Consider the following 15587-nt stretch of genomic DNA (forward strand, 5'->3'; position numbering starts at 1 on the left):
GGAACATCAAAACAGCACAAAGGGTAAGTTTTAGGAAGGCTGAAGGTGAGTGAGGAGTTGGAATAGGGGAAAAGTGAGCATACCAGCAGAGGTAACAGATGGTACAGAGAGGGAAAAGAGGAAAGAACAGGAAAAAGCAGCAATGGGTTTTGGTCTGCATAGTATACAAACAGAAAATAATCATCAAAAGGACTTAATCACTGTCACAGGTACAGTAATGAATTTATAACATTGGTTATATTGCAGTGAAATAGTACCACATGAAGTCCCTTTCTAAAGACAGGAAGGAAAAACAACTCTTGCTGTTATGTATTTATTGCCTATAGTGTAGGGAGGGACCTGTAGAGATGTCAGTCAGTCATAATTTTTGGAAAATTAATTGATAGCCTTCTTCTCATTTTGGTTGGAATGAAGTAATTATGTTTTTCTATTATAGCTAAAAGCCAATATTAATGGAATTAACAATGGAGAAACGTCCACTGTTGACCCTTTTGCTGACTTTTCACTTGACCGGCTTGCTGACCCTTGGACAACGACCCAGTTATCAAGTGGAAACACCAGAATGCGGCCAGCATTTGCTTCTGTATCTCCGACTTTGTGCCAGCAACAATCCATGCAACCCATTGTATCAACACAGCCTGATTGCATGCCATTTGCACCTCCCATTCCTCCCCGAAGTAAATCACAGGAGAACTTCCGAGTCTCTCCACCTGCTTTCAACTTCTTAGTTGATGGAAATGGCTCCAGCACAAATCCTTTCACTGGAAAAGTCAGTTACAATCCATTTAGGACTGATGCTCAAAATGCTGTTCAGAAACCTGTTGCATCACAGCTGTCTGTGCAAAGCAGCAGCAGTTACCCTGTTCTGTCCACTAACACAATGACTTCTGGAGTGGAGATTGGCAAAACTGCCTTTTCATCAAATCCTTTTGCAGATGACAGTACCCTTCAAAGCAAACTTACAAAAGAAAAAATGCAAATTAGCGGGTGGGTGACCTTTGAGGATAATGACTTCGGTGTAAAAGAAAGAAATACGTCAACAGATGCAAAAAAAATTGATACCCAGAACCTATGGAATGAAAACATTAGCAATTTGTCACAAAAAAGCACTGAAGAATTATTTCCAGGTACAGATTTTGGGTTTGGCAATGACTGGAACAAAAGTAACACAGCATCTAGTATATCAATACCTGCACCATCTCGAAGAGCACCACCTCCTATACCTCAGAGATCAAATGCCATCATACCAATCCTGCCATTTAATTCAGAGGCAACTGCCTTTTTATCAAAACAAGACTTCACAGAAAGATGAAAGGTATTCCAATAAGGCAGGTTGATTTTATTTGTAAGTTGAATTCTTTATTGGGACATTACATGTGCAATATGTTTTTGAAATATTATTAAACACCTGGTATCTCTTGTACAAGATCAGTATTAGCTTTAAAATATTGGTAATAGATTTGAATGGTCAACAGATTATTACAATATTTTGTTAACGGTCCAAGTTCAAAATTATTTCCTGGATATCAGAAAATGAATGGCATTTTAGGAAATGACCTTGTCTAAGATGTAGTTAAAATTACTTGTGCACTGAGAAGTGATAAGGCTTTAAGTGACATAATTCACGAGTTATTTAATCAATGTGAATCACTCTGGTTAAAGTAAAATTTATAATCCTAAACCTACCTGAGAAATCTTAGTTCAAATCTGTCCCATGATAACTTTGCATCAGGGTTAAAATTTGTAACAGTCACATAGCTCTGTGTGTTTTATTGTTTTCATCGTATACAACAGATTCATTTTGGCATTCATTTTAATGCCTCAAGATTTTACTACTTTTGTCATAAAGCAGGAGACATTACGATGTAAAATACTTGCTGATTTTTAAAAATATTGTTGTGCTTTTGTTTATCTTGCTGCACCCGGTTGTGGTGGTTAAAAGATACTTTGTACTAATGAACAGGATTATTACAATTGCTGCACAGTGAAAGTGAAACAGATTTATTTCTTAACACGATTATATAGTTTTGACTAAATTGTCAAAATTTGTCACTAAGTTGGATCACAAGCTTTTTGAGTAACACAATCAAACTGGCAGTTTACTTTGCAAAGTTGTGGTTATACTGTATATTAAAGCAAAAGGGTTGCAATTGTTGTGCAGCTTGTGTCTAATAGTTATTATGGAATCTATCAAGTAGTTTATTCGACTAATATTGTGCACTCTGTTTTGATCACAGTGAATTTAATTCTGTTAATGGGATAAATATTTTTGGTCTTTGTGACTAAAACTGGGTGGTACCTAATAAGTTCAAAGATGCAACCAATGATAGTAACTAAATTAACAGGTTCACTGAATGAAATGCTCTTTTTGCAAGGTAGATTTGAGGAAAATAAACAGCATATATGCTATACTATATTGACTCAGATGCCACAGGTACCTTGAAATTCTACTACTAAATATTAAAGCCCATAAGCTCAATTTGCCTATATTCCATTATTACCTGGAGAAAAAAATAGCAAATTACATTTTGGTGTAAAGTTTGATGGTTGACAATTAAGCCATATTTATCAACAGATATTTCCATATAAAAAATCATAACACTGACTGCATAAAATTATATTTCATTCTTAATTTACTGTATGACCCTGCATGCAATATCCTTTCACATTTCCAAGATTAAACTTAGTTCAAATGTAAACTATATTTTACTAAAACTTGAATTTTCATTCAAAATCCAAAATTAGTGGTCACATCAACAAGCACACTTAGCCTATACCCTGCCCATCCTATCTAGAACATTTGTAAAATACCTATCAAAGTTAATTTTATAATATATTTCTGTCATTATATGTACATTTATGTAACTTATTTGAGCCTACTTGTGATTTAATTAGACTGTAGTTTAGTTTATCAAAGAATACATTTCACAAAGGATTTGTTAATCTGAGTAAAACCAAGATCGTGACCAATGATGGAGCCAGGACTATTGAATAAGACAAATCTATATATCAGGAACTATAACTAATCTTTATGTATTTCCCAAGCCTGACCTATGTTCAGATCATTTTAATACATTTGTTTGGTTTTCCACGATGCAAATATATGTTTGGGGTTTTGATGAAATTGTGCTAAATAGGCAGTTGGATGCACTTCTATATATTCAAATGTAGTAAATAAAAATAACCATGAACCACGTGATCTATTTAAAGTATGTATTAAATAACCAGGTGATTCATTGGCTACGTTATCCTCCTTTCCCATTTTTGAACTTCATTCTGAACAATCTGAAAATGGAATGGACTTTTCAATCAGGTGAAAAGTGAAAAATCTAACTAAAGATGCTGAAAGTTTAATTACATAACCTTGCAGCCTTGCTTTAGATAGTCCTACTGATATCCAAAAAGCAATATCATGCTTGTTGCTGCTGTTCTTGCCTGTGGTACAATGGGGAATAGTTGTTTAAAAATTCTCTAGTCACATTTCAACTGAATACACCACTTCCATGTATAACTCTTAATCATATACTGAATTTTAATACTGTCAATGTGCAAGTATGGTACTGCTGGTGTGCAAACTCCCAATCTGTAACTGTTGAGTAATCCACTGACTTCTGTGGTTTCTAATAGGGCTGCAGCAAACATGTACTTTGCAAGAACTTAAACAGTGTTTACAAAATCGTAACTGCAATGTTTCAATGTGGTAACTTGGCTGTTTATAGTTTTTATAAGTCTCTTGATCTTTAGAGCGTCTCAATGCATATCAATAAACTTACAATTTAAACTGGTTATATTATATTCAGTAGATTATGTCTAATTCTTTTACCTGAAGACTGCAATATTGAAATTTGTGTGCACAGTAAATTGTACATATCATGCAATGTTTGAGATGTAACTTCATTCAATAAATGTAGCTTTGTCCTATAAATGTATTTTTGTAGCATGGTAATTTTCATTTTGATGCAAATATCAGACATCCCACCTTGCAAAAACACCATCAATTTGTGGGAGACTCCTGGAACTTCCAGGAGAGGTGAGATGTCTGCAATAGAGTAGCTCCTTAGCAGCTGGCCAGCTAGTTTAAATAACATTAGCTATGCTAATGAACGAATGACACCTGTTAAACTCACCTCAACATGTCTTTTACAGTTTTAACCCACCATGGGCAATAAAAAAGTCACTGTTGAAAACAGTGCAGCGAATAACACTTATTATTTTTACTCCTATTAGGCAGGGGTACACCTTAGTGTAGTCTGGGGTGATGTATGTTTTATATATTTTTTGGAACACTCTGCCATGGCGCGCTCTCGCTCTCTCTCTCGTGCTTTCTTTCTCGCTCTCTTGCTCACTCTCGTGCGTGCTCTCTCTCTCGCTCTTGCTTTCTCTTGCTCGCTCTCAAAAAATTGATCTCCGTGATATTGTATATAATTTGCGGGCATCAGGGAGCCACTATTAATATGCGGGAGACTCCCGGAACTTCCGGGAGAGGTGGGATGTCTGAAATATCAAAATCATACATAATGAATCATGGAGACACAAGAGACTTCAGATGCAGTAATCTAGAACAAAAAGCAAATTGCTGGAGGAGGAACAGTTCTGGCAGCAGCTGTGCAGGCAAAGGGATAGTCAGCATTTTGGGCTAACAACAGGATTGAGATTATAGACGGGAGACAGATGGTACAGAGAGATGAAAAGGAGGGGGTGAGGCATGTAGAACATGTGAGGATGGGAATAAAGGACAGATGGGAGAGGAAGAGGTGTATGTTTGGTCTTACCCTGGCAGTGGGACTAACAGGTCAGCCTGGAAATGGGAAGGGGAGTTAAAATGGCATCCAAATGGGATGCCAGGATGCTCACTGGGGACAAAACTGTCAGCTAGTCTACACTTAGTCTAGCCAATGTACAGAAGATACTACTGCCCTGGCAAATACACCAAATTCTATTTAATTGCATGGAATAGACTCCGCAGAGACCACTAAGGCTGCAATGATCATCAGCAGTCCAGTCCTTCAGATATGAAGACTTATGTAAGCTTCAGCTAGCAAATTTCAACGTGGGCAAACACATTGCACACTCTCACTCCAGTCAAGATTTCTGACCATTTCTTCCAACCGTCCCCGCTGTTGCCAATCTTGGTTCCAGCTCCAATAGTTTGTATCAGTGATGGCAGGTAGTGAAATATAATCTATCTCAAAGCTAATGGAATTTACTGGATATCACAGAGCAGAGTACTGGAGAATTGTACTCAGTAACACACAGCCCATCTCATAAGCATACGGAACAATGGGATACAAGTCAATGGATAATTAGAACTTCATTTTCCAAATACATTTTGACTGATTAACCTTCCTTACTCTTCAAAGCCATTTCATCCATTCAAATGAGACACTGGTCCTGCATCAGAAATGGCAGCAACCACTTGGATGGATGCTACAGTGTAAATGCTTTGCAAAATCTGTAAATCAGCACTTACTCTTTATCCAGAAAGTATTTGAAGTGGCATCTTAAAAGGTCTGTACAGTATCTTAAAGCATGGTGATCCTAAACCTGCAATAGGTTTTTTGACAAAAATTCCACATTAAATTTAATAGGCTTAAAAACTCAATGAATTGGGGTGAATGTTGAGAATTAATAAGGAACTTGACTGCTAGAAGTAACAGGTTATTAAAGAACAAAATGGGGGTATTTGGTCAATTAAACCTAACTAGAACATTATATATAATAGATACAAAATACTCTGCAGATGCTGGGGTCAAAGCAACACTCACAACACGCTGGAGGAACTCAGCAGGTCAGGCAGCATCCGTGGAAACAATCAGTCAACGTTTCGGGCTGGAACCCTTCGTCAGGAAGGGTTCTGGCCCAAAACGTTGACTGATTGTATTACTCTGCCTCTTGCCATGTAACCCTACATTTATCTTCGATGATCCCTGCTTTTACACTCAATGCCTTTTTAACTTCCAGGATCACAAGTGATGTTTTTTAAATGGCATTCCAAAATGATCCTGCTACATTCAAATTTGTGTGGATGTATACTCCAGCTCTCTAATCTTTCACTTTCTTTGGAATTATACCTGTCTACGTCTCTCCTCATTCATCTTACCAAAGATCAACATTCCACATTTCAGACTGTTGAACTCCATCTGCCTTGTTTTTAACTATTCTACAATCACACTAATTGTTTGTTGAAAACTATCACTAAACTTCTATTTACCACATTCCATGATGTCATCTAAATATTTTGATATTTTAACCGTAAACAAGTTCAAATTATTTATCTACTTTATGGAAAGTAGTGGACTGAACAACAAACTCTGAGGATCCCATTGCATACTTTCCTCCAGCCTGATAAACAATTTCCACTACTTTATCTTTTGTCACTAATCTAAATACTGTATCCAACATATTTGATTCCATGATATCCAGTTTTTGTTGACTAGCCTATTTATGAACTGCCTTCTGAAAGTCCACACACATCAACAGCATTGCCTTCAAGAAAATCTAGTAAGCGTGATTTGTCATTAATGAGATTGCAAATATTCTTTATTATTCTGCATGCTCATCTAATTATTAAAGCACCTAAATTATACACTAGTTTACACTAAAACAAGGATGTACTTCAAACATGGCCGAAATATGTAAACGTGTTTAAGTCTAGAAAGATACATGAAATGTCTAAATTCTGCTTTCTGTTGCACATAGTCACCAATAGAACAAAAGCACAAGAAATAAATTTAAAGATACAAAATATGAAAGGTTAATCCTGAATAAAATTTTAAATTGTGGGAGTACAATTTGAGAATACATATTTAAAAATACCTACTAAAATGTACCATAATGTTTTCCTTATGCAAGTCCAAATGATATGGAATAGTGAAGCATATGGAAAAGTAGGGTGGTTGTTTCAATGGGAAATGTAGTTTAGTTTTCAAAATGGATGGGGAAAAAAAGACAATTCTTCAATGTGTACCATCTGTGGCTGTGTTAGTAAGACTTGCCTGAGATCATGTCCTACTTCTGAGATTTTCAATCTTATTGGAGACTTTGGTGCTGCATCATTGAATGATGTGTAAAATTAAGGCCTCATCTAATCAGTAGGATGCAAAGGATCTCAATATTATTTTGAACAGCGTAATTATTCTAGTATTTGGCCCAGCTTTTTCAATTCCTAGAATAAATAAATTTGCTATTGTCATGGCTCTGTAAGAGCATGCTGCACACAAATCTGTGGCATTGATTATGCTTCGACCATTTTTATTTTTAAATGGCTAAAAAATATCTCTGAGGTGTCCTTACTTCATTGTTTTTGCTATCTCAGCAGAAGTTTAGCTCCGTGTAGAGGCTGAGAATCAAGAAGCCTATGTAAATGACCACTTAAGCATGTATTGGAACTAAAGTTCTTCATATGAGCTATGGTCAGCATCAGTGTCTAGAGATATTTTTAATTTTCCACATGGAGCACAGCTATCCAGGGCCTGCCCTCTACAGGATGTGACAGATCTCTATTAATGCAAGGCTGCATTTCTTCAGGAAAGGGGAGGGGAGAGCAATGCAAATGTTTCTAAATACATCAACAGTGCGGAGGACAAGGGTGAGAGATTCAATTTCCTAGCAGTGAACATTGCCAATAGCCCTGTCCTGGTCCAATCATGGAAATACCTTGGCCAAGAAAACTCACCAGCTGTACTTCTGGGCGCACGGTTTAGTGTAACAGTTTACCGCTCCAGCGGTCAGAAGATTGAGGTTCAATTCCCATCGCTGTCTGTAAAGAGTTTGTGCGTTCTCCTCGTGGCCACATGGGCTTCCTCCAGATGCTCTGGTGTCACATGAGGCTGCTGAACAAGCTAAGAGCCTGTAGTATTACAGCAAAGATTTCAGCATGGATAAAGCAGTGGCTGATTGGCAGGAGGCAAAGTGTGGGAATAAAGGGAGCCTTTTCAATTTGGCTGCAGGAGGTTAGTGGTGTTCCACAGGGGTTTGTGTTGGGACCGATTATTTTACGCTATATGTCAATGATTAGGATGAGGAAGTTAACAGCTTTATTGCAAAGTTTGCAGACAATACAAAGATAGTTGGAGGGGCAGGTAGTTTTGAGGAAGTAAAGAGGCTACAAAAGGACTTAGATAGATTAGAAGAATGGGCAAAAATAAAATGGCAGATGGTATACAGTGGGGGAGGAGTGTATGATCATGCACTTTGGTAGAAGAAATGAAAGGATAGACTATTTTCTAAATAGAGGGGAAATGCAAAAATCTGAAGCGCAAAGGAACTTGGGAGTTCTTGTGTAGAATTCCCTAAAGATTAATTTACAGGAGGAAGGCAAATGTGATGTTTGCATCCATTTCAAGAGGACTAGAATATAAAAGCAAAGATGTAATATTGATACTTAGAAAGCACTAGTGAAGCTTCACTTGGTGTATTGTGTGCAGTTTTAGGCCCTTTATCTTAGAAAAGTTGTGCTGAAACTGGAGAAGGTTCAAAGGATGTTCATGAAAATGATTACAGGATCTAACAGCTTGTTGTATGAAGAGTGTTTGGTGGCTTTGGGCCTGTATTCATTGGAATTCAGAAGAATGAGGGTGACCTAATGGAAACCTATCGAATGGTGAAAGGCCTTGATAAAGTGGATGTGGAGAGGATGTTCCTTTTGGTGAGAGAGTCTAAGACTAGAGGACACAGCCTCAGAATAGAGGGTGTCCTTTTATGATGGAGATGAGGAGGAATATCTTTAGCCAGGGATTGGTGAATCTGTGGAACTCTTTGCCGCAGGCAGCTGTGGAAGCCAAGCCTGTATGTTTATTTAAGGCAACAGTTGATAGATTCTTGATTGATCAGAGCATGAAGGGAAACAGGGAGAAGGCAAGAGATTGGGGCTGAAAGGAAAAATGGATCAGCCACAATGAACTGGCGTAGTAGACTTGATGGGTCATATAACCTAATTCTGCTCCTACATCTTACGGGCATGACTGTAAACTGCAACCAGTGATGAGGCTCTGAATGGGAACTTTCAGAGCTTTGGGGAAAGTGGAGTTACCCCTTGGTAATTCATTGCTCCCAGGGCCACTGTGACCTGGAGCAGTAGCACGTGCAAGGGTTCCTGCTCAGGATACGAGCGAAGGCCAACGGCAGATCTGGCACGTTCAGTAACAGACGGAGAAGGCGGGTGAGCTAGAACCTCAAATGTCAACAGCTATAGTATAGGTGGATGAACATTTGGGAAGAGAAATGACGATTTCTTTAGTTCACCCAACGGTAGGCAATAGCAAACAATCATTGCTATTTGCTAAGAAAACCATGGTCAAACTCATAAAATGTATCAAACAACAACAGCATCAAGAGGATCTTCAGGACAATTCTGAAGATGCTTCACTTGGTAGGGTTGATTCTGGGCAGCAGGGGATTCCTGACTGTCATCAAGCTACTGCTCATAAAATTCAAGTAACACAAAAGAAAATTATTGCCACTTGGAATGCAAGAACCCGATATCAAGCAGGAAGATTGGACAATGTGATAAATGAAATGGAAAGACTAAAGATTAACATCATGGGAATTAGCGAAGTTCGTTCGACAGATGCTGGAACATGTCAGAATAGAAATAAAACACTAATTTATTCTTGTTGAACATCCCGTACTAATGGAGTAGGAATTCTTATGGATGAAAACATGGCAAAAAGTGTTTTAGGACATTGGGCAATATCAGAAAGAGTGCTCCTTGTTAGATTCAGAGGACAACCATTTGATTTAGCAATTATACAGGTATATGCACCAACAACAGATGGAAAAAATGAGGATATAGATAAATTCTATGAAGAGCTTGAACAAGCAAAGAATGAATGCAAATCTCAAGATATTGTTATTGTCATGGGAGATCTAAATGCTAAAGTAGGACAAGGTGCTGATGGAAATACCTAGGAAAATTTGGACTAGGGGAAAGAAATGAAAGAGGTGAGAAATAGGTAGAATGGTGCAAGGAGAATAATCAGGTCATTATGAATACCTACTTTAAAAACCATCCAAGACACTTGTGGACCTGGAAAAGTCCAGGTGGTAACACTAAAAATCAAGTTGACTTTATTACTATAAACCAAAGATTTAGAAACTCAGTGACTCAATGCAAAACATAACCAGGTGCAGACTATAATGGCGACTATAACCCAGTAGTATGTCATGTAAAAGTAAAACTTAAAAAACTAAAGAAGAAAAAACCTGAACAATCCCTTGACTACTTGCAATTAATTAAAGAAGAAAACTTAAGACAAAAATTTACAATTGAAGTAGGGAATAGATTTCAAAGTCTAGAAATAGAATCTGTTGAAGATGATAGCAATCATGTAGAAATGAAATTTAGCTCTCTAAAGGATGCCTTGGTAGAATCAGCAAAGTCAGTGATTCCTAAAGAAGAAAAAAGCAGAAATAAATGGATGACAGATGAAATCAAAAATCTAATGGAAGAAAGGAGACGGAAGAAAGCAAATCCTATAGAATAAGTCCTTAGATAAAAAAGTTAAAAGCTTATGTCAAAAAGCCAAAGAAGAATGGTTAAACCAAGAATGTGAGCAAATAGAAAGAATCCCTATTACTGATCCAAAAAGGTTACATCAACAAATCAAGAATATCACTGGTAAAAAGTTCCTCTGTTCTTCAGGTGGATGTTTGAAAGCAAAGGACGGTACCATTATCATGGAAAAAGATGAGATTATGAACAGATGGGCTGAATATATTCAGGAATTGTTTGAAGACGATTGAGGCGAAAAACCAGAAATTAAGAAAAACATTGAAGGTCCAAGTATTTTAAAATCTGAAGTTCATAATGCAATAAATAAGATGAAGAAAGGAAAGGCAGCAGGTCCTGATGAATTAGTAATAGAACAAATTATCGCCCTCGAAGATTATGGAATTGAAAAACTGACTGAGTTAATCAATGACATTTATGAAACTGGAGTAATACCAGAAGATATGAAAAAAAATCAGTATTTATCACTCTTCCTAAGAAAGCTGGAGCAATAGAATGAAAATTACATAGGACCATAAGTTTAATGAGTCATATCACCAAGATACTTCTAAGAATTTTGATGACAAGAGCTAAAAGTAAGATACAAGCTGAAATAGGCAAAGAACAATGTGGTTTTGTGAAAGACAAAGGTACAAGAAACGCAATATTGATGTTAAGGATACTATCAGAACGAACTATTCAAGTGCAAAAAGATTGGTTTGTTTGATTTATCAACTACACAAAAGCATTTGATAAAGTGAAGCACAATAAGTTATTTGAAATATTACAGAAAACTCTAGATCTAGATTCGAAAGACCTCCGCCTAATCAGAAATCTGTACTGGGAACAAACTGCCGCTGTAAGAATAGATGGAGAAGTGAGTCAGTTTACGAAAATCAAGAGAGGCGTTAGACAAGGGTGTGTTTTCTCCCCTAATTTAATGTGTACAGTGAAACAATATTACAAAAAATAAGAGACATCTTGGGAATCAAAGTTGACAGTGAAAACATCAATAATTTCAGATATGCAGATGACACTTAATTGCAAGTATGGAGGAAGAACTACAAAGCTTAATTGATATAGTTGTTGAAGAAAGTGCAAAAGTGGGTCTATCTATCAATTGCAAAAAGACAGAATGTATGGTGATATCCAAAAAGAAGGAGAATCCTATCTGCAGGCTGAGAATAAACAGGGAAGACATAAAACAAGTACAGAACTTTTGCTACTTAGGAAGCTGGGTGACATCAGATGGCAGGTGCGACATGGACATCAAAAGAAGAATAGGGATAGCAAAAGACACCTTTACGAGAATGAAGAGTATACTGACCAATACTAAACTAGGCATGACAAGCGGCCTCAGAGTACTGAAATGTTACGTTTATCCAGTTATGTTTTATGGCTCAGAATGTTGGACAATATCTAGTAACATGAGGAAACGAATTGGAGCAGCAGAGATGTGGTTTTTGAGGAGGATGCAAAGAATATCATGGATGAAACAAATATCTAATGAGGATGTCATGAACAGAGCAAGCACAAAAGGAGAAATAACGTATGAGATCATGAAAAGGGAAAGTGACTTCATTGGACGAGTGATTAGGAAAGAGGAGTTAGAATGCACGGTAATTATGGGAAAGATTGAAGGGAAGAAAGCAAGAGGAAGACAAAGACAAATGATGATGGAGACAGCAGCCAGAGAACTGGAAATGAATACCAATGAATTGATCCACTTGACCCGAAACAGGAGTGTGTGGGCCATGGCAGTCAAAGCTCAAACTGGGCACGGCACCTGATGATGATATCGCATGGTCTTATAGATTACAGTTCGTAAATTATGGGCATGCCATGTTGGCATGGCGACACTTAAAGATGCAAATAAAGCATTTCACTGTAGGTTTCAATATACATGTGACAAATAAAAGCCAATCTTGTTCATCTTCTCCTTCCTCAAGAGAAGGAAAAACTTGGTCCTTTGACACTCAAAATATTTTATCAATGCACCACGGAAAACATCCTATCCAGATTCATAAACAAAAGAGTTTTGGCAAATATTGGAAATCCAGAGCAATACACACTAATTACTGGAGGAACTCGGTATGTCAGGCACCATCTATGGAAATGAATGAACAGACGACATTTTGAACCAAGACCCTTCATCATGGCTGGAAAGGGAGGGGGAGAATGCCAGAATAAGGTAGTGTGGGGAAGGGACGGAGGACTAGCTGGACACTGATAGGTGAAGCTGGATGGGTGAGGGAGGGAGGTTTGAAGTAAGAAGCTGGGAGAAGGCAGCTGGAAAAGGAAAAGGGCCAGAGAAGAAGGAATCTGACCGGAGAGGAGAGTGGATCATGGAAGAAAGGGAAGGAAGAACGACGCAGGGGAGATAATACGCAGGTAAGGAGAAGAGTGAGGAAAACGACACTTAAAGGATTGACGGTGGATATGCAATGGCAAGCATTTAAAGGTTGCATGGATGAACTGCAACAAATGTTCATCCCGGTTTGGCAAAAGAATAAATCAAGGAAGGTAATGCACCCGTGGCTGACAAGAGAAATTAGGGATAGTATCAATTCCAAAGAAGCAGCATACAAATTAGCCAGAGAAGGTGGCTCACCTGAGGACTGGGAGAAATTCAGAGTACAGCAGAGGAGGACAAAGGGCTTAATTAGGAAGGGGAAAAAAGATTATGAGAGAAAATTGGCAGGCAACATAAAAACAGACTGTAAAAGCTTTTATAGATATGTAAAAAGGAAAAGACTGGTAAAGACAAATGTAGGTCCCCTGCAGGCAGAAACAGGTGAATTGATTATGGGGAGCAAGGACATGGCAGACCAATTGAATAATTACTTTGGTTCTGTCTTCACTAAGGAGGACATAAATAATCTTCCAGAAATAGTAGGGGACAGAGGGTCCAGTGAGGTGGAGGAACTGAGGGAAATACATGTTAGTAGGGAAGTGGTGTTAGGTAAATTGAAGGGATTGAAGGCAGATAAATCCCCAGGGCCGGATGGTCTGCATCCCAGGGTGCTTAAGGAAGTAGCCCAAGAAATAGTGGATGCATTGGTGATAATTTTTCAAAACTCATTAGATTCTGGACTAGTTCCTGAGGATTGGAGGGTGGCTAATGTAACTCCACTTTTTAAAAAAGGAGGGAGAGAGAAACCGGGGAATTATAGACCGGTTAGCCTAACGTCGGTGGTGGAGAAACTGCTGGAGTCAGTTATCAAGGATGTGATAACAGCACATCTGGAAAGCGGTGAAATGATCGGACAAAGTCAGCATGGATTTGTGAAAGGAAAATCATGTCTGACGAATCTCATAGAATTTTTTGAGGATGTAACTAGTAGAGTGGATAGGGGAGAACCAGTGGATGTGGTATATTTGGATTTTCAGAAGGCTTTTGACAAGGTCCCACACAGGAGATTAGTGTGCAAACTTAAAGCACACGGTATTGGGGGTAAGGTATTGGTGTGGGTGGAGAGTTGGTTAGCAGACGGGAAGCAAAGAGTGGGAATAAACGGGACCTTTTCAGAATGGCAGGCGGTGACTAGTGGGGTACCGCAAGGCTCAGTGCTGGGACCCCAGTTGTTTACAATATATATTAATGACTTGGATGAGGGAATTAAATGCAGCATCTCCAAGTTTGCGGATGACACGAAGCTGGGTGGCAGTGTTAGCTGTGAGGAGGATGCTAAGAGGATGCAGGGTGACTTGGATAGGTTGGGTGAGTGGGCAAATTCATGGCAGATGCAATTTAATGTGGATAAATGTGAAGTTATCCACCTTGGTGGTAAAAATAGGAAAACAGATTATTATCTGAATGGTGGCCGATTAGGAAAAGGGGAGGTGCAACGTGACCTGGGTGTCATTATACACCAGTCATTGAAAGTGGGCATGCAGGTACAGCAGGCGGTGAAAAAGGCAAATGGTATGCTGGCATTTATAGCGAGAGGATTTGAGTACAGGAACAGGGAGGTACTACTGCAGTTGTACAAGGCCTTGGTGAGACCACACCTGGAGTATTGTGTGCAGTCTTGGTCCCCTAATCTGAGGAAAGACATCCTTGCCATAGAGGGAGTACAGAGAAGGTTCACCAGATTGATTCCTGGGATGGCAGGACTTTCATATGAAGAAAGACTGGATGAACTGGGCTTGTACTCGTTGGAATTTAGAAGATTGAGGGGGGATCTGATTGAAACGTATAAGATCCTAAGGGGATTGGACAGGCTAGATGCAGGAAGATTGTTCCCGATGTTGGGGAAGTCCAGAACGAGGGGTCACAGTTTGAGGATAGAGGGGAAGCCTTTTAGGACCGAGATTAGGAAAAACTTCTTCACACAGAGAGTGGTGAATCTGTGGAATTCTCTGCCACAGGAAACAGTTGAGGCCAGTTCATTGGCTATATTTAAGAGGGAGTTAGATATGGCCCTTGTGGCTACGGGGGTCAGGGGGTATGGAGGGAAGGCTGGGGCGGTGTTCTGAGTTGGATGATCAGCCATGATCATAATAAATGGCGGTGCAGGCTCGAAGGGCCGAATGGCCTACTCCTGCACCTATTTTCTATGTTTCTATGTTTCTATGAAAAGAAGAAGAGGGAAGAGGAGGAGAAAAAAGTACTGGAAGTTGGAGAAATCGATATTCATGCCTTCAGGTTGGAGGCTACTTACACAGAATATGAGCCATTTTCCCTCCAACCTGAGAGTGGCTTCAACATGGCAGAAGAGGAGGCCACTAACTGACGTGTTGGAACGGGAATGGGGATAAGAATTGAAATGGTTAGCCACCAGGAATATACACTTTTTGGGGATAGAGCTGAGGTGCACAACAAACTGGCCCACAATCTATGTCGGGTCTCACCAGTGTAGATAAGGCCACATCAGGAGCACTGGATACAGTAGACAACTCCAACAGGTGAAGTGTTAACTCACCTGGAAGGACTGGTTGGTGCCCTGAATGGAGGTGAGGGAGAAGGTGAATGGGCAGGTGTAGCACTTCTGCCACTTGTCGAGGTAAGTGCCAGTGGGGAGGATGAAAGGACAAGAGAACCACAGAGGAAGCAAATGCTGCAGAAAGCAAAGAGAGAGGCAGGGGGAGGTAAAGT

The 15587-nt window shown here is 39.0% G+C and overlaps 1 protein-coding gene across 6 annotated transcripts in view; it reads left to right on the plus strand.

Moving 5' to 3' along the window:
- synj1 (synaptojanin 1) overlaps positions 1-3925 on the plus strand; it is a 119051-nt gene extending 115126 nt beyond the window's left edge. For all 6 annotated transcript variants that reach the window (XM_072260082.1, XM_072260080.1, XM_072260078.1 and 3 more), the window contains one exon: positions 437-3925. In XM_072260082.1, the coding sequence (XP_072116183.1) occupies positions 437-1312 (876 nt within the window). In that variant the 3' untranslated portion in view covers positions 1313-3925. The remainder of the gene's footprint in view (positions 1-436) is intronic.
- The last annotated feature ends 11662 nt before the right edge of the window (positions 3926-15587 follow it).

Source organism: Mobula birostris, chromosome 6 (genome assembly GCF_030028105.1).
Source record: "Mobula birostris isolate sMobBir1 chromosome 6, sMobBir1.hap1, whole genome shotgun sequence".
NCBI lineage: Eukaryota > Metazoa > Chordata > Chondrichthyes > Myliobatiformes > Myliobatidae > Mobula > Mobula birostris.